This window comes from Halichoeres trimaculatus, unplaced genomic scaffold (genome assembly GCF_033239565.1).
Source record: "Halichoeres trimaculatus isolate MK-OKI-2021-1 unplaced genomic scaffold, fHalTri1.1 fHalTri1_scaffold_14, whole genome shotgun sequence".
Lineage (NCBI taxonomy): Eukaryota > Metazoa > Chordata > Actinopteri > Labriformes > Labridae > Halichoeres > Halichoeres trimaculatus.
The window spans coordinates 9,163,059-9,189,902 of record NW_027437192.1 but is presented as its reverse complement, the minus strand read 5'-3'; the positions used below and the strand labels follow the sequence as shown (position 1 = coordinate 9,189,902).

At 40.8% G+C, this 26,844-nt stretch overlaps 1 protein-coding gene across 3 annotated transcripts in view; it reads right to left on the bottom strand.

Annotated features, from left to right (window-relative positions):
• The window catches only part of epha10 (EPH receptor A10), a 228,508-nt gene that overhangs the window by 158,892 nt on the left and 42,772 nt on the right, over window positions 1-26,844 (bottom strand). For all 3 annotated transcript variants that reach the window (XM_074687701.1, XM_074687702.1, XM_074687703.1), the window contains exons 2-3: window positions 14,107-14,171; window positions 10,835-11,507 (exon numbers count right to left, since the gene is read on the bottom strand). In XM_074687701.1, coding sequence (XP_074543802.1) covers window positions 10,835-11,507; window positions 14,107-14,171 — 738 coding nt within the window. The remainder of the gene's footprint in view (window positions 1-10,834; window positions 11,508-14,106; window positions 14,172-26,844) is intronic.

Sequence of the window (26,844 nt, the reverse complement as noted above, 5' to 3'; positions counted from 1 at the left end):
TCATGTGACCTGAGCTGTGTCTCTGACTGGACAATCAAACAATCTTAATAACCTCTAAACCGTCGAGTTAGAAAAAAATTTACTTATCGTACAGTGAGTGCCTCAAGTGAAATGAGCGTTTTAGACCCAAGCTGTTTTTTGAACCAGGCTGTAAATATGCTTTTTAATGCTATAAAGTCCATTTTTATGGCTGGGAATGAACGTAACTTTGGTAACCTCCGGTCTTTATGCAGTCAGCCTCAAGCGGATTCTGGATGAACAGCACTGTAGCACTTCCACATAGGCTTCATTTTTACTAACTGGATGTTCCCTCTTGGTGTTAAGTTAAACTCAACCTCCGTATAGGAGTAAGAATGACTGTTATGAAATTGTATTGCACCGAATATTGGAGCTCATTCTGTGACCAGAATGATTGCTCAACTGGGAAATAGATCCTCTTTTTGTGATCTTTGAGAGTTGTTTGACCAAAGAACTTGGTAGATAAAAACATCCACACCGGTGGCTCCATGTTCACTTGTGTTAACTTGCTAATAAGTAAACAAAAGCAACTAATTTCTGTCAGATAAGCTAAAGAGTGGAGCAGCTGTAATTCAAGCCACCAATATAAATGTGCATCCTTGATAAATCAGCTCTTACATAAAGATAGATTTTGATGCATCTGTTGAATCTTTTTATGAGCTAAAGAAAATGCTGTTTCCAGCTTTTTCAGATGATTCAAAGCCCTCTAAAAGACTCATTTACATCAAGCAGGAGGAAAACATTTGCATCCAGTAGACATTATACTTTAACATCAATCCAAAAACACCAGATATTGAGATAAATGGAATCCACTGGGTATCAATACTTTGTAAAAATACGCAGAATATCATTATTTGAAAATTATATGCTCTTTACAGCAGCAGGCAGGTAAATGTGTCTCCTCGTAGGAGAATAAATGGTCCTGCACTTATCTGCTGCGCTGTTAATCTCCCCTCGTTGTTCCACTTTGATTTATTTTCCATTGTCCCCTCCGTGTATGTATCATTTCTACAGCGCCTGAATTACACAATCCCCCCACAGGGATGAATTCTAATTTCCTACAATGCTGGGTTTTCATTTTAGATTTCTCCCTCCCCCTTATGATGTAAAAACAGAGCATCCCGTTCAAACTCCCCGAGGTGAGTTTTATTATACAAAACTAAGAGTGTTCTAACATGCTTCAATAACGCCGGGAAGATTATACAAGCGGGAATTTCCTGGAAATGATCAAAACTAGAGGACATAAAAGACAAAAGCTGTCGTCTTTGTCGTAATAATGCCTCTTTATGCTTTGGTAACGACACACCTGTCACTCAGACACAGCGAGAAGTTTTCTCTTACAGGATATTTCCCGACTGAACGTCTGATTCAGCCCGCCGCTCATGTGTGAGGCGGAGAGGAATGAAGCTGTCACGTCGCTTCAGTTAGCAACATGATTAAGCTGGATGCCAACCTTTTCTAACTTTGATGCATTCATGTCAGCCGTGTTTAATTCATGAGTCTGGTGAGCAGGATTGAATGTGGTAAGAGGAGAGACTCAGGATGGAGGATGGACATGAGTTTTGCAGATTTTTCCAATCTTCTTCCTTATTCTGCCCCAGGCCCAGGATACGTTTGTCTTTCTGTTCTTCTCCTTCTCTCCAGTTCGACTCAATCCTCTTAACTTTCTGTTTTTCAACCTCGTAACCTCATCTTAAAAATCTCATCCGACACTCATTTCTCCCTGCATTGTCCTCCCTCTTTTCATTTACATGAATTTACACCCATCCCTCCGTCTTTCTTCTCCCTCATTCCAGTCTCTTCACATCGCCATTGTGTGTCTGTCTGCGTGTTTGAAATCACTCTCAGCTTTTACAACTCATATTTTATGCATTCAGTTCCTCTTCTGAGCGACTAACAACTCTTTTCCACAACGCCGTGCATCTCTTCCAATATTTTTTGCTTCCTTCATTTCTGTCCTAGACGAAGGGACGGCGGGAGGAGGATGAATGGTGAATGCTTTGGCCTCCTTCCAGCTCACATTTTCAATAACCAAAGGAGTTTTTAACGCGTACAGGTGCGTGTTGTGTTTATGCGGGGATGCTGCTGCATCAAATGTTTGTCAGTTGGAGTGTGCCCACTTCGCCGTCCGGCTAAATAAATACATCAGATGCCGGGCTCAGAAGAACACATTTGTCTTTTCCCTCTGGGGAATGTGAATTATTTAAAACGAAAGCTGGAGAAAGAGAAGTGGCTGACGTGGCCAGAGAGAGAAGAAAAAGGAAGGAGGGAGGGAGGGAGAAGGCGGAGACCAGATGGGCGAAGGTGGCACGGAGCCAGGCAGAGCTGGTTTTAAGGAGAAGGGTTAAAAAAGAGTGTGATAAAAGCAGAGTCAGAAGCTTGAGAGGAGCTTTGGTGCAAAATGAGAGGTGAAAATCAAAAGAAGGGAAGAAAGAGGGAAAAAAAAGGTCAGATGAGGAAAGTACACGGCAACTTCTGTGTGAGGCCACAAGAGTTCACGAGGACGTGACAGGAAGTGACAACAGACAAAAAGAGGGACGAGTGCAGCAGACGGGGGCCCTTCAGAAACATATGATTGGACTCTTGTGCCAAATTTGGACACACATACACACACTTTTACCCTCTTGCTCTGTCGTACACACATCAGATTAATCTACAAACTCCTCCAGCAGATTTCAGCCTGTTAACCTGACTCACCCGGCCTCACCCCCTCCTCACCCTGACACATGGTCCCGACAGGGGGCAGGTTTGGACGGACGGAAACAGCATGTTCAGGAGAATATTGAAAAGACAGATGGGGGGGTGGGGGGGGTTGAAGACGAAAAAGCAAGCAGAGGGAGGGAGGGAGACAAAGGAGGAGGAGGAAAACAAGCGAAAAGGAGTCACAACGCACTGCTGAGATCTGTGGGGTAGAAATTAAGCGCACACTTTTTTGGCAGCAGAGCTGGTGCACGGGGGGTAAATGGGTGAGGGAAGTAAAGAAGCGAAGGGGGGAAAGAGGGAGGAGGAGGAAGGCGTGTAGGAAATTACAGGAGGGAGGGAGAGCAATAGGCAGGAATAGCAGGGTGGTGAATGTGCCTGCAGCCGGATTGTGAAGCAGCAAACAACGGAGATAATAAGAGAATCTGCTGAAGGCATGCGCCACTCAGTAATTATATGGAAAGAGCAGCGTGCCTTAATTAGAACAGGATAGAGCTCGTGAGCGTGATGGAAACACACACAGAAACACACAAATAAGCATGAAACACTGCATTTGCAAGGTGAATTATTACATAATTTATTTTTTTCCCTCTGTCTGTTTCTGCTGGTGGCATTTCATAATGAGACTGCTAAACACGTGTGCGTTTATCACCGCGGTTACGTGTGCAGTGAATTTGTGAAAGCACGCAGGATGAAAACACAAAGGGAGGGCTAAAGATACACAACACAGTATATCACTTCCAGCTGCACTGTTTTGTGTAATTCTACGCTTTTATCACACACACAGAAGATAGCTGACTGAGCACAAATGCTAATTTTCAATAACACCCTCCTTCACATTTACAACCGGGTCTTCCAGGATTAAGTGTTTTTAATTCAATTCGGAGTCCAGGAGTTCTCTCAGTCATTTATTCCCCCTCTCTGTGGTTTTATAGATGATAAGTCAACTGAAAGAGACAAAGTAAGAAGAATTTACATACCATACCATGCTATTAGAAACTGGATAAAGCAGAAGAGTTGGATAACCCATGAGCCAAAACTTAATCAAGATTTCACTCTTTTACTCTGACAGTTTGTCAGACACAAATCCATTTTACCACACGGCTCTGTTTCAAATTACTCACAGCAGAATATCATATCATTCCACGATGATGTGATAGTCAATTTTCTGTTATCATTTTACTCTTTGTTTACTTGTGTTCCTGTTTTTTTCATCAAAATATTGATTCAACTGTGTTTTGGCTTGTTTGAATACAAATAATGCACTTCTGTTAGGAAAAGCATCCCAGCATCCACTGAGGTTAATGTGAAATTAGCATAGCTCTATGAGGTTTTCGGCATATTATTACTGTTCTATACTTTGTGGATTAAAGCTGGTTGTTGTTTTCCTTTTGTTACAAAATCTTTGGTTAATCTATGCTCAAAATGTGCTAAGCTAGGCTAAGAGATTCCCATTGCTCCCTGTCTTTGTTCAAAGCTAGGTGAAATGTTAATCCGTAGTTCTTCAACAGGCTACGCTAGGCTACAAGTGTCCCACTGCATTTTTAATATGTTGATTTCACTCCATTATCTTTTTTCCCCAGAGCCGGCATAATCTTAAAGTGTAATTTGCCTTTACTTTTTGCCAAACAAGGCTAGCAGTTCACTTCTGCTTACTAACTTTGAAGCTCGACTTTACTATCAGTGATACGTTGTTTTTAGTTCTTGAGCTTAGCAAGGCTACCAGTTTCCCTTGCTTGCTGACGTTATCAAACAGAAATCCAACAACTTCATTTTTTCTCATTTTTTTTTAAACTAGCTTACAACTCTAGGTCTATAGGCAAGGTTAAGCAAGGCTAAAAGTTTAATCTACTTTCTTGCAAAGCGAATTCAGCATAAATTGGAGTAATAGTTACCATACCTTCAGTGCTTTCTCTTTTCTATCTCAAGATTTTTCCAGTCTGTGCTTAGCTAAGCTAACAGTTTCCCTCTGCCAGCAAATATTAGCCTCACTCTACAATTTATTTTCTTTTTTTAATTGTCGTACTTTTTATGTTAAACCATGCTAACGGTTATCCATTGCATCTAGCCCTTAAGCTAAAGTAGTCTTACAGTTTTCCCCCTCTTTCTAACTTTTTCAAACAGAAATCACATTTTCCTTCTTTCCTATTTTTTTCCCACCATTTCAGCAACCACTTAAGGTATATCTGTGTTAAGCTAGGCTAGGAGTTTCCCAAAGTATCCTGCTTGCTTGTGTGCACCATTTTCCGATTGCTAAGCCTGTCCAAATGGTTTCTAGTTTCCTATCTTTCTTGCTGAGCAGATTCATTTGTTACTTTGAGTTTCTGTCCTTACCTAAGAAACCACTTCCCCCCCCTTTTTTATCATTTTAGTGCAAAACAAGGCTAAGCGTTGTTTATATTTATTATTTCTATATTTTTGTGTGTTTGCTTTCTTTGTCCGCTAGTAGGCTTAAAGTTAAGCTGTTAACCATTTTAGGCTAATATTGGCTAACAGTTCCCCTTACCTACCCAGTGTTTAATTTTCTTGTTTTTTTTAGGTATTTAGCTCAGTATTTCTTCCAGTTTCTCATGACTTTCTTTATTTGTCCATTTTTTCCCAGCTAGGCTAACAGCTACCCTTTCCTCCAGTCTTTATTAAGAGAGCTAATACATCTTTATTATTCTTCCCCTTCAATCAATTTCTGCTCATGAAAAAACATAAGGAGTGCACAAACTCAAAAACATTAGTAGAATAAACTCAAAAATAAAAACTTCCTAAATTGATATCATGGATGTCACAAAATCCCTGTCTAATATTTACACCTAGGAATTTTAAGGAAAGTATTAAATGCTAACAGTATTCCCTGAACACATTAATCGTGTTTTTACTGTATTTGTGTCAGTCAGCATTTCAACAACTGTGTCTGTATCAGCATTAAAGCAGCAGACGAGTTTAGGAATTTATTTCAACAGATGCTATAATCTGAGTTAATCCAGTGTTGTCTGTGTTGTACTGTCACATTGTGTGAGGTAATAATCCTCTCCCCTACTGCCCTACACTTTCTGCTTACAGCATTATCAGTAGCTACTCACTGGCTATTCAATATTATTGACCTGCACTGAGACACTTAGTGCATCTGCGCTCACGCTGTTGCACAAATAGACCCAGGAGTAAATAAGACGTTGCTGCAGAACTTGCACAAACATAGAGAGAAATTAGCCGAACATTATGTTTATGATAAGCTGTGATTGCCTGCTTGGAATTCATGAAATTATGTTTCACAGCAGAGAGTAATACATTTTCCTGTGCGCACACATACGGTAAATAAGTGTGATTGTAACACACCCTGCTGTTAGCGCCAAAGCACACACAGAGGCTCTTTGTACCACACACAAAATGACATTAATATAAGTGTGTGTCACTGTGTGTGTGTGTGTGTGTGCGTGTGTGTGTGTGTAGTTACGACAGCTTGCTCCTGAAAGTGTGTGTCTTGACTGCTCTAATATGTGTGTATGAGCAGTCCCAGCGCAATTCCTCAGTTTAGTGGAGCATTACGGCTGATCAATAGCTCTGGTGCAGTGGGAGATGTCGGAGTTGGGGCTGCATATTCATGGCATTACGGCTGAACTGAGAAACGAAGCGCTACAGGATGTGTGTATAGATGTGTGTGTATGAGAGTATATTGCTCTTAGGAGGAATGTCATGCCCTGTAACCAGGTAGTCTTAAGTCCCCAAACCCTGCCAGCCACCAAGGATGCACCAGAAATCCATTCCTCCCTTCTCTCTGGACTTCTTCCTCGAAAAGTTTCCTCTAGTAAAAATCCCTAAATTTTCTCTCTGCACCATCCGTTTAGCAGTTCTTCCTCTTAGCTCATCACTACTCAGTGCCCAGTATCTGTTGGCTCATCTGTTTGTCAGATTTTATTGTCCTCAGCACGGCTTTTGTTGAAAAAGTATTGTTGGTAATTACACAAAACAGGTCAAGCAACACATACTTTGTTTACACACCAACCAACTGCCAATTTCAGTGAGCAGTACTTATCTCCAACTGTCGAACACTTAGTGTGGAAACCGTGCCGCTCAGCCAAAGTTCTGCATGACTTACAATCAGCAGATTCTTCTGTCAACTTTAATAGAAATACTTTTTCACCCTTTTCTCTTAGATTTTTGTTCGTGTCTCTAAAAAGCCCAAAGGACAATTTGGGAAAATCTCATCACAAAGCAAAAACAGTGTTGGCAGGATCCACCTCCTGGTGTCCAGAGAGTCAAACTCTTCTTTTATTTGTTGTGTTTGTTCTTCCTGTCGATCCTCTTCCACATGTCTCTCACTCGTCTATTCCCAGTTGTGCTTTTACTTTTTTTAATTTCTTTTTTTTTTCAAACATATTAGTCAAAGAATCTCACAATTTGCACTCAAACTTTTTTGGCACAGGTGGTGTCTTTGTTCAAGTCCCCCACCAGCTCTAAATGAACAAAGACATTTTTTCAATCAATATGTCCGCCTGCTCATTAGGCCTGTCAATTAAAAGGACGTTAAAGAGGTCATTTTTGACACATTGTTTGATTTCCTGTAACACAGCAGGAAAAGCTATCGTTTAACATGCCCGTAGCCGTTTGTTGGCGCTATTATTTTTCTGTCACAGATGTCTATAAACCATCTCACGGTGACACCAATCGATCATTTTGGTTGACAGCATTTTAAGACGTTTACAGAGAGCTAAGAAATAAAAGGTAAGGTGAAAACACATAAAAAGGCACACTGTTAGAGGGGACTTGTTATGTCTCTGATTAATCAAAAAGTCATAAATTTACAAGCACAGAGTCACATGAAGTTTTAAAATTTGCATGATTAGATTTTAAGCCTGAGAAAGAAAAGTTGTGAATGTAACAGGAATAATTTTGGATACTAGAAGAACAAAAATGTTGATTTACAAAACCAAGTTATGATACTGCAAGAAAAAAAGTTGCAAATTTTTGCGAAAAAGTTGTAATAGCATGAGAAATAAGCCACTATTTCACTGAATTTAGTTGAAATGCTTCAAGAAATGATTTGTTAATTTACAGGAATAATTTGTAAAACTACAATAATTTTGTAAATGCACAGGATGAAATTGTTATGCTACAAAGAAAATGTTGCAAATAGACCGGGCTACAACTGAAACGTCAAGACGAAAAACTTGTTAAGTTACGGTATCAAGTTGTAACACAGTGAGAAAAAAAACACTAGATTTTCAATATGTAGTAATTACATGTCAAGAAAAAAGTCGGAAATTTTCTAAATGTAGTAGTTACATGTCAGGAAAACAGTCGTACATTTTCAGGATAAAGTTGTAGAACTACAAAAAAAGAGTTGTTAACTAACAGAATCAACATATTTGATGATATTTTTCCAAATCTGTTTAAAAGACTTAGTTGTACTGCTACAAGAAAAAAGGTCATGAATTCACATGATTCAGTTGCTCCAGGAGCTAAAATGAAATTTATTTCCACCTCGGGTTGGAAAAACAAGAAGAATGTAAAAATCAAGACTTCATTTTTGAGGAAAACCAAATCTGAGAACACTTTTTTTTCAATAATAGCAATCAATTCTGTCAATAAACCAAAACAATATCCGCCCACTATGAGGAGATTAGCGCTTCATTACAATACACACAGTCTGTTGACCAATGACTACAACTCCCACGCTGCATTGCACAACAATGCAAGATGGGGTGTGAAAGCTAACAGCAACTGCCATGTGATCAAAGTGCTGCTGCTGTATGAGCAATGGGTTGTGACAAAAGATTCCAATAGTGTCCCACTGTGTTAACGTCAGAGTGTGACACCCCACGCTACCCACCGCCTTTACACTCACAAGACTACATGTGCAAATGTGTGTGTGTGTGTGTGTGTGTGTGTGTGTGTGTGTGTGTGTGTGTGTGTGTGTGTGTGTGTGTGTGTGTGTCTAGGAAGGGTGTAAGGAAATGTTTGAAAAGAGGCTGTAATACTCCATAGGGCAGTGCCAGCTGAAGGAGTACATTAGTCATTGTATTCACAGTCACAAATACACACACACACACAAACACACATAGACTGTTCAGCCTAACAAATCACACACCATGCCTCACATGTCGATATGTGCGACAACAGACCATAGACACTCATACAAAACGTAGACAACCCGTACAAAGAGCCTCTAAGCATTGATGTCATTGTCAGTTCCACAAAAGCAGGTATGGATTAAAACAGTGAGAGAAAGGGCTTTTCTCTACTTCTTTTGTCTGCCTGTGAAAAATCATCTCCATCTTGTATCCTTTTCTTTGTTTAACCACTTGTTAACACTGCTGTCTTTTGGATTGTCCCCTTTTACATGCTCACTTGCAGCAATTTCTACTATTCTTCTTCACTGTAGCTGTATCTGCTGGGCAATCTGCTCCCACAATAAGAGCCTCACTTCACTTCTCATAATTAATGGGGTACCAAGGGTATAAAAGTTCAAATTAAGGGTACCAGAGCAAACAAAAAGTAGGAGGTGGGAAAATCTGAATCAAAAAATTAAAAAGTAAAAGATAATTTGGCATTGACAAATTGGGAACTGTGTACAAAGAATTAGGGCTGGAGGTATAAGGAGACTCAAGATTACGAATAGGGTACTAAGGTTGAGATAGATAGGGAAACTACCTTGTGATAGCAAGGTCAATAATGCTGTAGGTACTAAAACTAGAGATAGGGGGTTATAGACTTGTAGGGCAAAGGGATAAGAAATAGGGTACTGAGGTCAGAATAAATGTGTCCAAATAAAAGAATAAGGGATCAGGGGAAATAACAGCAAGAGAGAAAGGGCATTAGGGACCAGGGTATCCTGGGTACAAGACAAACAGACATTAGGGACCTGGGTATCATTGGGTGCAAGACAAACAGAAATTAGGGACCTGGCTATCATTGGGTGCAAGAGAGAAAGGGCATTAGGGACCAGGATATTACTGGGTACAAGAAGAACAGATATGAGGGCCCAGGGTATCATGGGTACAAGACGAACAAACAATAGGGGCAGGGCATCATTGGTTACAAGAAGAACAGACACTAAGAACCAGGGTATCATTGAGTGCAAGAAGAACTAACATTAGGGACCTGGGGATCATGGGTATAAGACAAACAGACATTAGGGACCAGGGTGTCACTGGGTACAAGAAGAACAGACATTAGGCACCTGGGTATCATTGGGTGCAAGACAAACAGAAATTAGGGACCAAGGTATCATGGGTACAAGACGAACAGACGAATAGGCATTAGGGACTAGGGTATCATGGAGTACAAGAACGGACATTTGGGACCATGGTATCATTAGGGGCAAGAGGCACAGACATTAAGGACCAGGGTTTTATGCGTACAAGAAAAATAGACATTTAGGACAAGGGTGAAATGGGTACCAGATGAATAGACACTAAGGATAAGAGAATCTGGAGTATGAGAAATCTAGATTGAGGTATCACAGGCATGGGAAGTAAAGAGCAGGGGACACAGGGGAGGGCCATATGGGTAGAAGGGAACTGGGTAAAATGAGTATGTACATAACAGAGCAGGGTTGGAATGCACAATAGGATAACAAGGTTGTTAGAGTAATGCACAGGGTACAGGAGATGGAAATTTTACATTAGGATACCAAGTGAGTTTAACCTGAATGGGTACCAGGGCTTGGAGATTTAAGGTCAAGGTAGAAGCAGTTTGAACATTTTTAGAATTAGGTATTGGGGATATAAAGATTAGACACCAAGTAGAAATGAGCTGAGAAAAGGAATGAGTGACTGTACAGTGCTGTGAGGTCTTAAAAATTATTCCAAGAATATATTTTAGGGCAGAAAAATACAGAAACTCAGTACAAAGGAGGAGGATACAGTTTTTCAGCTTTAATTCTTTTTGGCAACGAACTAAAGATATCAACAGTATTTGAAGTGGGAGAATCAACTATCCTCCCTCTGTTCCTCTTCCTTCACATCTTTACAAACATTTCTATTCCCTGCTCTCTTATTTGCTTCTTTAGTTCTCACTTCTTTACACAAACCCTTTCTTGTCCCTTTTGTTTCAGCGCTTTGTTTTCTGTCCTCTCTCATCTATCCATGCATCCCCCCGCCCGGTCTGTGTGTTCACGTCTTACCTTCACAGCTGCTGTGTCCCTCCTCGTAGCCGGCGCTGCAGCTGCACTTCCCAATGGGCACCAGCCACTCCCCTTCAGCGCTGCAATGCATCCTGGGAGGGCTATCTGTGTCAACCTCAGAGTTGTTGACGCAGGCGCCTCGCACTTCCACCAGCGTGGCAAAGGCCGCTTCGGCTACCGTGTCTGGGAAAACCGCCAGGTTCTGGACGGTCGCGAGGCAGCGTTTGTAGTACACTCGCACGGCCACGAGCGCCACGCAGGCACCGACATCCTGGAACGCCAGGTGGAAGCCCTTGCGGTTGAGGTGTCCAATCTCACGTACCTCGGTGTTCAGCTTCATCTTCCTCTCGCCGAGGTCGCCCTGTGTGAAGCTCTCATCAGCAGCAATGGTGTCGATTTTGGTGTAGCGGTCCTCTCGTGTCACACCCCCAAGGTCCCTGTCGGACTCCACGTAGAGGAGGTTGAAAGTCTCTTTGCAGGTTCCTGCTACACCGGGGATACTGTTGCAGTCTCGCAGCGTGAACTGTAGCTCCACGAAGATACGCTGCCCACCTCGCCGCGCCACCCAACCTGTCTGCAGCCAGTTGTTCTGCTGCATGGGCTCCATCACGTTGCATACCTGGTACGTTCTGATTGGCTTGTACTTCTCATCTACGCCACTTATCTCCTCCCACTGGAGTGATGGCAGCAGGTAGGGAAGAAGAGGAAAGATAAATCAGATAAAAGAAAGAAGATTGTTCATGATAAAATCGAGGAGACAGTTGAGGAGCAACAGGAGAATAAACAGCAGGGTGTGACGTGATGATTCAAGTGAGTAAAAAATGATGTGAGGTGGGCGTAAAGCAACAGAGATAATGAAAAAAACCATATAAGGACAGACAGAGAGCGATTACAGTCTGAGGGTTAACGGTTTAATGACATAAACTGATGAGTGGGTGTCTGAAAAGCATTGGCACTCAGATTCTTTAATAAAGTCACAGAGAAAAATGACAAACAGCGCGCATTCACAGTCATTACATCAGCCTTGAGTGCGGTTTGTGAAAGTACGGGTCAGACCTTTTTCACTCACTTTCTTCTGAACTCGCTTGCCTCTGGTTATTATAACTAATGGTATTGGAGGGGAGTATTTATGAAATATTTCTGCCTACACTCTGCTGAGTCATTCCAATGAAACACATCAAAATAAAAGAGACACGAGGATTTTTAATTTTCAAGGTTCTAAAACATTCTGCGGTCAAGTGTGGCTTCTTTTGTTGACATGAGCCTCCACTTGGTGTCAGCATTTTTGAAATATTGACGGTTCATGGTGGTGGTGGTGATTGATATTCCCTGTGTAGATGAGATGTGGAAACAGAATTTTATTAGTATATTTTTGGTAATAGAGAAGAAATATAGTATTTTTTCTCTTTTATATTCAAATACTTTTAAAGGTTAGTCCATCCACTGAGTGGAGAGGCAAAGGGACTCTTCAACTTGACAGAAAACTGAAGAGTATCTATCACACAAAAACAAACCAGATAGTGTAAATAGGTTTTCTCAGAACTATACCCCTACCAAGGTGACTACTTCAGAGTGTATCCTGGTTTATTTCTAAGTGAGTACGTAACAAAGAACATCAATCTGAGCTCGCACTTGAAGCTGGCTTCCATTCAGCACATTCTATCAACACATGTGACTTTTTCCACTGTGTTCTGTTTATAGGAGTGACGTCTTAAGTATTCTGCATGAATAAAAGGTCGAACCTCCAGGTGGGAAGTGGGTGACAAAGTGCCGTGGTCGTGACAGATTCTTTGAAAAAGAGCTCCAGCATTTGTCTTGTAGTCATAACTCGGCACTAGGATTTTATAAGAAAATCGATCGAAGCTGAGGGCGAGCATTTATCAGTGGCAGCAGATCAGTGAGGCCGGCTCTGAACGCCGCAGAGTCCTGATGTGGATAAGAAACACTAAGAGAGGATGATGATGAGATCTGCATATGGAGAAAAGTGAGGTGAGAAGAAGAAAGGATAAAAGACAGAAGGGCTAAAAGAGAGAAAGACAGAAAGTAATGAAAGAGAAAGGGAAGACAGAGAAAACAAAGGAAGACGAATCAACAGATAAGCAAAGGAAGGATGGAAGGATTATATGAAAGAAAAGTCATGGGATGGAAGAAAAAAAGGATTAAGGTGAAGGAAAGAGATGAGTGGAAGGAAGGATGAAAGGAACACAAAAGAGAGGAAAAGGAAAGAGAAGAGTAGAAGGAAGGATGGGAGAAAAAAGAGGGAAAGAAAAGGAGGAAAAGGAAAGGGTGGGGGAAAGGGGAGGACGGAAGGATGAAAAGAAAGAGAGGGAGATGGAAGAAAGGAATAAAGAAATAAAAAGAAAGGCAAAAATAAAGAAAAGGAAGAAAAAGAAGGAAGGAAGAAAGGAAGAGATAGAGAAAAGGGAACTAATGGAAGGAGAAAGAAAAGGGAAAGAAGGAAAGAAGGAGGAATGAGGAAGAAAGGAAGAAGAGACAAGAGGAGGAAAGAAGGAAGGAAAATGAGAGAGGAAACGGAAAGAAGGAAGGAAGGACAGAAGAAAGGAAGGAAGGAAGGATGGAAGGAAGGAAGGAAAGGAAAAAGAGAAAGGGGAGGGAAGGAGTGAAGAAAATTAGAGAAGAAGGAAGGAAGGAAGGAAGGAAGGAAGGAAAAAAGGAAAGGAAGAAGGGAAGTAAAGGAAAGAGGGAAGGAGGAAAGGATAGAGAAAGAAGGAATTAAGAAAAGTAGAAAAAAGAAGGGCAGAAAATTCAGAAAGAAGAAGAAAGGATTAAAAATAGGGAAAGAAATGAAAGAAAGAAATAAGTAAAGAGAGGAGAAGAAGACAAGTTTGGGGAGAAGGGAGGGAGGAAGGAAGAGGCAAGGGGAAAGGAAAGAAGGAGCTCAGGCAAGAAAAAGGAGGTTAGAGAGAAAAATGAAGAAAGAATAGAAAGAAAGAAAGAAAGAAAGAAAGAAAGAAAGAAAGAAAGAAAGAAAGAAAGAAAGAAAGAAAGAGCATGTAAAAAAGGAAAGAAAGAAAGAAAGAAAGAAAGAAAGAAAGAAAGAAAGAAAGAAAGAAAGAAAGAAAGAAAGAAAGAAAGAAAGAAAGAAAGAAAGTAAAGAAAGAAAGGGCATGTAAAAAAGGAGGGAAAAACCGAGGGATGAAAGAGGAGTTGTTGTGGGCCAGCTGGTCATGAAGCAGCTGTGCTCTGGAGCCTCGCATGTGAACAAGTGAACAAGCAGAAGGACAATGAAAAATGCAAGTAAGCACACTCACTCCGTTGGGGGGATACGAGGTCCAGCCGAGCTCTGCCTGAGTCTCTTTAGAATTCAGCAGCACCACTGGAAGAAAACAGACAGACAGGAACGAGGTAAGAGGGCAGTTTTTATAGAGTGTTTGCTTTTATTTAATCTTGTCAGTAAAAGAGTCTGTGGAGAGGGTCAGAGGAGAGAAACAATGTAAACACTCACATAAAAAAACACAATCCACTCACTGTAATTTACAACTCTGCCTGTGTCACTGCAACATGACATTTTAGATACAGGGTGTTGAAGACCCTATTATGTTCACACAGTACGTCAGTGTAATGAATGTGTTTGCTTCAGGACCATGGACAGCGAGTGAGAGCAAGCCTGCAGCTGCTTCAGCACCATGGACAGCGACATAAGGGAATAAAGTGTTTGGAAGACCGTGAGAGCTCAGTGGATACTCCTCAATTTGCATTAACTGCTCAAAGCAGTGTGTGGCTTCCTAAAAGGAGTATGTTCCAGTTGGGATGACCTATTTCTGTGTGCAAGAGTTTCTTGTTTCAGAATCACTCTGAGTGAGAAGAAAGTGATGTACCAAAGCGACCAGTGTCCTGACAACTTGAGTTCAGGAAGACATAGTTTTATTAAAAAAATAATAATCCATGCACCCGAGCATTTTCCTGTGATTTTAAATAGTCAGAGTGAGAGCGGCTCTTGTTTGATACCCAGCAGTCCCAGCAGGCGTTCAGGAAAGCCTTCATCAGCACATTTATCTTAATCTATAACGTGATATCAACATCTGTGGAGACATATGGTGAGCTGCGTTGAGCCTCATTTTTACAGGATTTTGCTGATATCAAAGTTAGCCATGCTCTAAGCTTGTCTGCTTAAAACAACACGCCCACAACACCTCAACACCACCCCCACCATCTACCCCACCCATGCCTCTACACACACACACACACTCACTAACTTTCATGCTTTCTTGCAGCATTACCAGTAACTCCAGCCTTGAGGCAACATGAGACCTGACAAGCACACAAAGCCATCCCGTGCAAAGACCTGCTCTTTTTTTAAAAAAATCCCTGAACAGTGCTTCTTTCACTCCACAGCTCAAGTGATTTTTTTTTCTTTCTTTAACTTTTATTTTTCATGCTTTGACTTTCAACCACTTCAGGAGCTTTTGTACATCAAATCTAGTACCCTGTACAGGCGCCAGCTGACTCCTCCACCAGCAACCGTTTCACCCCTGAGCAATCCCGGCTCTCGTGGAAAAAAAAAGTCGGACTTTGATCTCATCCTCACTGCTACATGACAAATATTTGGCCATACTGAGAACAACCAGGCACATGGATGTCCTTGTGAGGAGAGAGTAGAAACCTACGCAGCCTGACTCACGCTGTTAGACCCTGTATTCATGGTGACTCAAGAGCTGTAATCTAATCTAGTCGGGCTCTAAATAGGAAGCTAAAAACTCACTTTGACATCAAGATGCACAGGGGAAGGTAGAAACTGATGTTACACGTAAACGCCGTCTGGACTCTTTCACAAACTTACACAAAAAGGACAAACACACTAAGAAAACTTTGACACTTCTGATCCCTATCAGAGCCAGCTTCAGGCGAAGGCTGTCATCGAGGGTGCCAAGTTCTTCGGGGGGACACAAGCCTGAGCCTCAAATATTTTGAGTGTAGCCACAAATTTTATATTTCTTCGTTTGAAATGTTAACCTGGGGCTAGATTCTCTTTGACCATCAGTCTCTCAGTTCACGTTCAGTGAAGCCCTCTTGCAATCGCTCCTTTGGCTCTGCCCGACAGGAGGAGAGGTGACGGGGTGTTCAGGTGCAAGTGGAAAAACTGAAACTTGGAAATGATAAGGGGCTAGTGTCTGCAGTAACTTCTCAGTTATTGATTAATTATCCTCTCCTGTTTGCATGAGGGATAATCTTTTTCAATATGGTATTTACGTGTCTGAGGTATCAATCATACCCTTGTTCAATCTATTTAAAAAAATATTCTTAAAAACACATAAAAAACCTTTACAGGTGTTTTTTTTTTTAAATAGTTAATTATTTTCAGAGTTATTAAAGATATGAGCCCATATAAGGGCATGTCTGAATTGGATGACAGGCGGGCACCGGGCAGCTGTCTACCCAAGAGGCTCAAGAACCCCCTCTGGCATTTTTTGTTGTTGATTGTAGTGACACCTCTTGTCAGAACCGATAGGGTTTCAGGGTATATGCTGAAATCCTAAAGTTGATTTCAATAACTTTTTGAAAAACCTTTCAAAAAGTTTTAAGACCTCATCATGACTTTAAGTTGTTGTTGGCAACCCATCTTTAACAGTTGTAGTTTGCATTTTTACAGAAATTATGTCAGCTGAGAAGGAATAAAGCTTGAAAGAATAAATGAAGCTAAAAGAAGGTTTATTGATACTTCCACAACAAGTAACAGCAGCTGTTCAAGGCCAACTTGCTGATAAGAACTATAACTTATTTCATCATTATCATAATTTAGGACATGTGCCGGAGAATGTGTGAATTGCTTTACATCCGCTTCTCTGTGTCCATGAGCACGTCATTGGTGACATGCAAGCGGGCTCCAGGGCAATCTAGATCTCCATCAGCTGACAACCTCACCCGCCAAATATTTAACGGCCCAATCAGGGGAAAGTCGCAAGGAGGAAAATAAATATTCATGGGAATTTTTTGGAGTCAAAGCTTGAATACTAATAAAATTTAATAACTCATAAAACCACAATTAAGACTTTTTAATACTTTTTAAGGGCCTTCATTTTCCCACAACTGATTTATTAACTTTAATTCTTTTTGAGATCCCGTGGACACCCTGGGTTTTCCTTGATAGAGATGCTGTTTCCCATGAGCACCATCACCCACTGTCGTAAAGATAAGGGAGGGTATTGGCAAGAACGCATCATGATACTCAAGTCACGATACAATAGTATCATGATATGTTGCCAATATTGTGATATATTGCCATATTCTACACAGTTAACTAAGAAAGGACCAAGAAAAACATTGATGTCTATGGCAAACTGACTTGCTCAGTACAACAAAAACCCATGTTATCAAGTTTAGAAATTAAATATTTTAAATTTACTCTGAGATGATATTTATTATGCAATCTATTGACAACATACAGGGTAGTAGTAGCTCTTCAGCGCCATCTACCGCTGTGGAAGTACGAAAGTTGTATTTGACTTCCAACCCCGCATAAATTTTTTTTTTTTTTTTTTTTACAAAAATATCAATATTCTATCGGAGGTCAAAGTATCCTGATATATTGCTGTATCGATATTTTTTTCACACCTCTACGTGAAGACGTGACTCTTGCCAGGGCATAAATCTGCCTTGGAAGCAGATGAACGGATATTAGATCTGCAGGGTCAATTCATAGTTCACCCTTAAAATGCGTATGAAATGTGTAAAGACCTTCCTTCTTGGTGCTGTTATCCTGGAAAAACCCACCCTGACCTTGGATACTGAGAAATAGCTTTTAGGAAATGACCAAGTTGGGTGCTGATAATCTCATTTTAAATCATAGATTAAGAACAGACATAAATATAAAAGTGAGACTACTTTAGGATCACTTCTGAAGTCCCCGTGGTGCCTTTAACAGACCTCACACCAGAGAATAATCTGGCAAGATCATCTTAAGAGCCATCAAAAAAAAGTCAGTGGAGGAGTGGAATTGGGCCAAAACAGTCTCTTTTTTTTGGTGTGTGTGTGTGTGTGTGTGTGTGTGACCCACTCAAAGGTTGTGCACAAACAGGCATAATTAGGGGCAAGGTTGATGTAACTGACAGATGGGCATGTGGGCATATTAGGAAGGGGGTAAAAAAAATCCTGACCCCCCTTTCAAAACTGCTAAAGCTGGCCCCAGTCCCAAATCCTTGACTTAATCAGCTCAAGTGAACACAGAAATGCAATGTTACATAAACTCTAATTTAGGTTCATTAAAAATAACCATCCTCTTCAGTTTCACCACGCTTTGGAGGCCAAATCCCCTCAGAGGCCAACGAGAGCCACTCTTTTTTTCCTCCTCTTTTGGGACTGCTTGAAAAGTAGACATTAGCGTCTCTGCTGGAGTGCTCGAAAGCCTTGCTGGACCAGGAAAGATCCTTCACTGAACACTTAACTTCATTGTTTTTTGGGTTAACACTGCTGGGTGCCCAGAGCGTGGTTCTGTGGCTCGCTGATAACACGGAGGCATTCTGGAGAAGATTAGAGCGGCAGAGGCCAAGGGTGGCAGAAGAAGGCTGAGAGGATGAGAGGAAATAATCAGCAGAGGAGGGTGAAGAGGGGAAAGAAAGAGAACAGACATGAAAGAGAGGAAGACAAGAACCAAAGGCGGTGTATGAAGGATGTGTAAAAAAAAGAAAGGGAAGAGGCGTAAAAGAGCATATGAAGTGCAAATAAATGAATAATACACAGAGGGATCAGCATGCCTTAGTGAGCAGTCAGTCAGTCAAAAAGACACTCAGAGGACAAAGTTGGCACTATGATCACACGCTGAATACATAAGTCCTATAATCACAGCCTAGTTAGACAGACTAATGGGTCTTTAGGGGCAGAGAGAGGGCAGAAAGACACACAGAGAGACAGATCAGAGACAGAAAGACAAAAAAGTTCAGAGAAGAACAGCAGAGCAGGGAAATAAAGGGTCACTGACAGAGGAAGAGAGGGGAGATAAGTTCGAGGAGGAACACGTGACAGTCACTGAAATCTCTCCCTCTCGGCCACTCGTGGCTCTGACTAATAAGCCGTGACACATTAGCTACTAAACACCATTTTCAAAGGTTGTTTCATAAATAATTGCCCGTCATTACAGAGACATTGTGGATGTGTGAGCCAGAGTGTGTTTTGTTTCATGTCCTTTATGCCTCAGACCAATTTAGGACACACAGGACAAGGCTGATTATCATCACACAACAGAAAGAACACAGTCACAGCCCGATGACAGATTCAGTGACAGAGGCCCGGCAGCTTTGGCTACAACCAACACATTTCACTCTAAACTCATCACAAGCTTTGCTGAGGCTTCAAGTTGAGGGGTATTTTCTACTTTGAGGATAGTTTGACACATTCAGAGCAGCCAAGATAAGAAATTAGCTTTTTGGCATCAGCAAAGAAGATTTGGCAAATTTTGTCATGGGTATAACCCACATGTTCAGCTCTGCTGCTCATCCTACAAATGAATGTTTGCTACAAATGTTGCTACATTAAGAGAGAAATAAACAGGTTTTACAACGCTATAAGATTGATCACCAAGAGACACTGATACAACAAAGAAATAATGTTTCAAATATCATTTCTTATGTTTTGTGCAAAGTTTATAATAACCATCCTTAGAATCATATTGAAAAGTTTTCCCATGAAACTCATGGGTTACCTAAAGAGACATGTTTTGATTATTTTAGGCCCACTAAAACAGATATTTTAGAGTAGGCAGAACAGGAGGGATGCATAATCCCCTTTTCTTTTCTTTTTTTTTCAACATTCTTTTTTATTGAATTTTTGGCACAAGGTTAGTAGAAATTTACCATTTGTTACAATGAATATGCACATATACGGTTTTGAAGCCAAAATACCCCCCTCACAGGCGCAGCCATTGGCAGCAGTTGTGCAGCCAGAATCTGCGCAGTAGAGACTGTGAGGGATTCTGGAAGAATCTGAGTGGAGCAGGGTGACAAAAATAATACGATTTTTTTTCTCTCTAGAGTCTAACCACTTCCTGACTCTACCTCCTGACATATTTTACAATCCCTGAAAAAAAATATACAAGAACGGTAACTGTCAATCGTGACATAAAGCCTCATTTTTAACTTCTTATAACCTATGAAAACTAAACTTTTCAGAAAAAAGAGGACCTGGATACAAGGCAGCCAAATGATAGTTTCAAATCACCACAACAATCGGACGTAAGAGACATTTCTACAAGGTGTATTCATTTTTAAAAGTTTGACCACAGCCCATCTGGAATGACTGGGGAGATGAATTTTTTGACCTATACTGCAGCCAGCCACCAGGGGGAGCTATTTTTTTTATGGCAACCTCACTTAGTGCCAAGCAAGATGAAGTCCATTTTTTTTACAGTTTATGTGTGCAACCCACAGCTGAAAATAAGTAGCTAAGCAACCTGGGTAGGAGATCACTGGCTGTAAATTCTTGAAAGCAAAATCATGATATGTGTAGTTTACAAGACTTGATGACTTTAAACAAGAGAAGTCAGAGGCGATGGTACAGCCTGGCGGTGCAGATTGTGTATACCATGAAGCTAGCGTAACCTGAGGCACCTTTGCCCTGTTTCCTGCTCTATCTACTGCCCTGTACTCTTTGAATAAAGACATAAAAATCCCTTAAATATAACTTCAAAGAATAAAATAAAACAAGAGAACTTAGATGAGCTGCTTGAAAATATCAGTGCATTTTCATGTCACCACTTTAAATCCTCTCTTTCGAGTTTCAATATCCAACTATCTTGCAAAGAACCATTACATCCATCCTGTTTTATAACCAGCTAAAACTCTTCACAGTAGCTTCAGCAAAAAAGAAACATCCTTTACAAATCAACCAAAAAAGTATAAAACTTATCATAGAAAGTATGAAAACAACGACCACAGAAACCTTGACCAGAAAAAGTTGTAAATTTTCTCTAAAATCTTGATCAATTCCCACAAGAAGGCACAGAAACTGCATCCAAAATGGAGCAAAGGTTTTCTTGATGGCTTTTCTGAAATTCTTCCCTTTTCACTCAACAAACTCTTAAGTTCTCGTTGAATGAAGGGCAAGCACTAGATGGCACGCCACAGCGAGTGTGAAAGGATCTTTTGTACACCTCTGGAGTGGAAAACATCTTCTGTCTTTTTTTCCATCACTCTTAGAAATGAGACCCTCAGAAAAGTTTTCAACACATTATGGTGAGAGTGGAGTCTGACTCAAACTGTAGATTTTAATATTCTGCTGTATGTGTCTGAATGAGGGTGTAGGAGGCGGAGGTTTTCAGGTTATTCTGTTGTCTTTGTTTGGCGGTGAGGGGTTTCATTAAAAGTGGATCTAGAGTATAAGCGTCTTCCGCTCTTCCATCTCCCTCTGCTTTGCCGGATGTTTTAATTGAGTTATTTAGTCTGAGACGCAGTGTCGGGTTGTTGAAGCCAGCACGGAGGGAAGAGACAGCTGTAGTTGAGACGTATGCGACAGCACTCAGGTTGAGTATTCAAAAGAAACAGAGAGCTTCTGGTGCATAGATAACTCTCAGGAAGAGGCAAACATGAAAAACTGGCCTTTGTTGGGAGTGTAGTCTGCTATCACGCAGCTTACTGAGGAAGACGCCAACACAAAGACCCTGTCAGCAAGAGCAACATGTTTGTACAACTCCTGAACTGTGAGTTACTCCCAAGGTTGAGTATTTAATCTACAGTCAAATAAACAACATAAATATAGTGTTTTTACTGACATGATGCAGTAACACAAAACGAAAACCCACCCCTGCAGAAACCCGGCTCACAAACACACAATGTTGGACACGAGTAGATTCCAGCAAACACAGACGATTTAAATCCATCCCAGTGGAACGGGCTCATTTCACAATTCGCCTCAGTTATGTTCTATAGCTTCGTGGCAGGATTAGCTCTGGTGTTGGCTGTCCTCACCACGACCTGCATTCTGCTTATCAGCCAGCATACACCAACGCTGGCAACTAAGAGCCAAGGGCTCAACCTGCCTGAAGAGGGAGCACCGAGGCGGAGGGGGGATAAGCACGGGCCACCGGAGCTCCTCTGGGACTGCTATTGTCCTGACATTATCCTGCTTTTTGTAACTGAGGATCTGAGGAGGAACAGGAACTTTGAGAGGCCAGAGACAGAAAGGGAAATGTGAGATAAAAACAGCTGTCGTCTTGAGACTGCAGTCTGACTACTGAGAGTCAGAAAACACTAAAAAATGAGACTTTACTTCAGCTTCCCTGCTTTGAAACTTGAATAACTCACTGAAATGAAAAGTGCTGCTACATATTAGGCTGGTAGCAGAAGAAAATCCCTGAACTATGACAATAGAGAATACTCTGTGCAATAAAGGGACTACATCTCAGATATGAGAGAAGCATTGATATTAAAGCTGGGATGAGGACGAGTAAAATATCTAGGCATGTGGTTTGAAAATACTGACTCAGTCTTGTTTTGCAAAGACAGGAAACATTTGCCTCAACAAAACTGAAATGTAAGCAAGTGTTAATGTCTTAATTATCAGAAAAAAATGTCTTTTTAGACTCTACATAAGCCACATTCATCTGGAAACAGAAAAAAAACTTTTTTCAAGATTTGAGAGAAAAAAATTACACCTGAATTGGTTCAAAAGAGTAAAAAAAAAAACTCTTCCAAAGAAGCTAGAAAAAGTTACTTGTTAAGTTTTGTGAAAAAGAAAAATGTTTTAAAGGCGAACTATCAGTGTGGCACTGACTGCAGCGACCCCTTTGGTCAGAATGGGTGGGGTTTTCTTGGATAAAGACCCATGAGCACCATCACCAACCATTGTGATGACATGACTCATGAATGGAGAGCAGATTGTCTTTACTAGGATGTGTCAACACAACTTCAAACTCAACGTTAGCTTGCTACGCTATAAGTTGTCACTGGAAGATTTTTGAGTCTCAGATTTAAGTAAACAAGTCATAACCATTAAAAATTTCACCCAGTGTATTGAGACTTAATGGAAACAGAACTTGTCTTTTGAACCATGACTCAACTTCAACTCACTTTTGTAACTTTGATGGACTCAACCCTCAAAGTACCATGCAGCCTGTTATTGTTGCGCTCCTTTATTTTCTCTCTTTTTTTTTCAATTTAATCGTTTTTTCTGATGTCCTTGTTTGATTTTATTTCATTTCCTATTTCTTATAATTGTTTTTTTCTCATTATGGGATCACTAACATTTATCGACACTAATGGCGCGCAGGAACACCACACTGCTTACACCTCGAGATTAGCTTTTTTGGCTAAAGCTAGCAATCTCAGGATCCAGAGCACGAAATATCTATGCTAAACTACCATGAATACATTCTGGACCTCAGGAGATTCAGAAGAGCTAAAAAGCTACCAGAAAAGAGAGCTGGATTGAAACAATGGAGATTTATGGGTTGAGGATTATGCCCTGTCACCCCTGGGATCATGGAATGTGAGATTTCTTTCAGCTAGCAGTGCTAGCCATGATAGCAAGATTAGACACACAGTGGGGGAAAAATGGTGTTTTTTTCCAACATTTTCTTTGTCATTGTCGAGTTTTTATTAAAAGAGAAGTATTTGAGCTTGTCACTGTCCCATCTTTGGCATGGAAGATTGGTTATTTCCGAACTTTGACTTGACCAAAAAGACTTTATATGCTGTACATACACCAACTAAAACATCCCTAAATCATCCTGAGAGATATCAGAGGGAAAAATAGGTTACCTGAACCAAATTAAAGAGAGATTTGAAACATATTCCTTCACTTTGTAGCAAACATAAATCATAGAATGCAGTAATGTCTCAGTGTATCTAAAGGTTTTTACACATTGGAGTTTGTTTATCCCTCAGGAGGAAGCCCGGTTCCTCACAAAACAGAATTATGGTAGCAGAGGCCCACTCTGGATTTACTGTACTGCTAGAGGACACCAGAGCTGGATGGGAACATGGGACTTGGAGGACCCGAGTCACAGCACTTCTTATGAAAAATGATCCCCCTGTTTGCTGCACCACCCTCCTGCTCAAAGACGTGGGCGGGGATGAAAATATATAGTTCAACAGAAGCAATACAGTAATACGGCTGTAGAGGAGATAAAAAAGGATAAATGGATGGGGATATGAAGTGTCACATAAAAACACAAACAGGCACATAAAAGATAAATGCTGTGTGTAAACAGACGCGCACGCACACGATTCGGGGACAAATACACAGCACCTTCTGAGGCAAACGGTGGCAGGGAACTCACTTTCTCCTTCGTCTACGCACACAAAGGAGGCAGTCATAATAGCAGCTCCAGCAGCAGAGCACATTAACTTCCAACAGGGCTCTGCTTTTAACAGAGTCATTAAACTTTCAACTTCAGTAATGTGACAAACTGTAAAAGGACTGGCTGGACCGTCTGTTGCCCACAGCCCAGCGTGCAACTACTGACATGATGCATGACAATGGAACGAAGTGCTGAATGCTTCCATGGTGCTGTGCATCTGTCTTATAAGTGATGACGTTGGGATGCATCATACATCAAAAAGATACACCTCTTTTTTATTTTATAAACATTAACTCTGTGGATTTGAATACACTGTTACAGCAACAATGTAGATTTTTTTAGAGACAGCCTCATCCTGGTTTCATCCCAAAAAAGCAAGGTACAGTAAATCACAGGGTGTGTACTATCTACAACCCTCAATGTTCCCAGCACATTATTTCTCTACCTAATCACCTGCAAGCTTTCCAAACTGATCTCCATCATCTCCTGTGTTGCAACCCTTCCTTCCTGTATCATCTACGACATCTCTCGCAGTGCCAGTCTTGAATCTGAATGACCACCTGTTAAGACAAATTGCCTTCATGGGTGACTAAAGCGCATGTGTGTGTGTGTATGTGAACGCATGTTTGTGTGTGTGTGCTTCAGGGAACCCAAAGAAAAGGGTCATTGAGTGAGTCACAGACACAGCAAAAGCAACAGAGTGTGTGTTTAAGGAAGAAAAAAAAACATGGGAAGAGGAATAAAAAAACAGCGCTCAAGGATAGAGTGACTGTAAAAAAGGGAGGAAAAAAACAAGAACGACAGGTTGAGTTGGACACCTAAGGGAGAAAAAGGGATGCTATTAAAGTTATACCTGCTGTTACAGGATAAATACACACCTGCAAGGCATTTTTATTACAATGTGCTCCCGCGCGGAGAGACACTGAGGTATTCTTTGCTTTTTTATTACCCAGAGACACAAGAAAAGAGGGCAGAGAGTTGGAAATTTGGGGAACTAACAGAAATATGCAAACAGAAGAATGGCAAAAGGAAAGAAAAGGATAGGTACAGACAGCCCTGAAGGCAAGGAGAGGAACATTCATTGATAGAGTCCACTGAAGGGTTGTGATTGGTTGTCTTGGACAGGTCTGAGAAAGATGTTTTAAAGGCTGACAATGCTGCATCTCCATCTTTTGATGTCTTGCTGGTACGTTACACAACATTTGGTTTGGTTTCCCCCATGTTTTCAGTCTTTAACCCTTTTCCCATCAGCACAGCCAGATGATATCCGCTTAAACATGGTACAAGTCTCTAGCAGTAGCTTTTTATGAAGGCTCTTAAGCCTTCATAACACAGAGACACTTGTACTTTGTTTCTTCTTCTGTGGTACGGTAACATTTGATGGCTAATTGCTCTAATTTGTTTGAAAATCTGTCATAACCTGTCATTGAGCATCAAAAATGTTGTTATAAGCAAGATTACTGCTAGTTTTCTGGTTGTTAGCTAAAAGGTTGTACTCTTAAAGATTGTTAGCTTAAAATACAGCCACTTTAGAAGGATGCTAGCTTAAAATGCTACTAGCTTTAGAGACTCAAGGCTGTTAGCTAAAAGGCTGTTGGCTTAAATGGCTTCAAGCTTAAAAGACTGAGTTTACAGGTTGGTAGCTTCAATGCTGTTAGTTTAAAGGCTGGAAGAGTACTTATAGCAAAGTACATTTGGCTTTTCATAATATTCTACTGTCAAATTGTGATGTAACTTATGGTCATTTTACAAAAAAAACCCACAAAGGCCAGGTTTTGCATTGTAATGAACAAAGTTTGTCTTGCTATTTTATTCAATGAGTAATGTTTCACCTCTGTTGTCCTTTTTTTTTTAATTTCCCCTGTGGGGGAAGAGCTGCAACAGGCAGAAAATTTAACATGTTCAAGTACTTTCATTATGAGACTGTAATCCTTTATCAACACTAGGGGTGTTCCATATCCACTAATTTCCCAATCGCTAAAACTGAAATCCCAATAAACTGGTCTGAAGGTGGGCAACCGCTGAGAAAACAGTCGAGCACAAGTTATTCAATGTGACTAAACAGGGATGACAGTTTCTGTGAGTAAACAGTGTAAATGTGGTTTGTTGTCTGTGGCTAACATTAGCAGAGCTAGCACCAATAGCCTACAGTCCTCGTTGTAGATTAATGTCCACAAGACTGTACTGGTCACACATTGCTTTGGTTGAGTTTTACGTATGCTGAAGTAGAAACAGTCTACATACAATTTTGGCGTTAGCTTTCAGTATCATAGCAACATTTGACCAAAGTGGACCCATAATAATAAAACCCAGCTAACAACTAGCAACTCTTGTGCCAACTAACGAGGGAGACTGAACACACAAAATGAAAACTTCACCTACAAAAAAAACAAAAAAGAAGAGTTTGATAAGGACTATTGAGCTAAATCTGGTTAGCATTAGCATATTACCCTATCTCCCATCTATTTCAAAGCACGTACTGTGTTGCGACTCAGATCTAACCAAGCCATGGTTTCAAGCAAAGGAATGAACCAGCTGAAGGAAGCCAGGGCTATGCAAGCAGGACTATTTAAAGCCTGAATAGAGTGGTTAGCATAGAGACAAATGTAGAAAACCACTCCACAGTCACAGCACTAAAAGCTAAGTGCTGGAAATAAAATGCTGGACAGCAGAAATCAACCAACCAAACAAGCAGTAAAGGAGACTCTTGCAGGTATACAGATGGATGGTGAAAGATGAGCAAAGAGATATGTAAATCCAA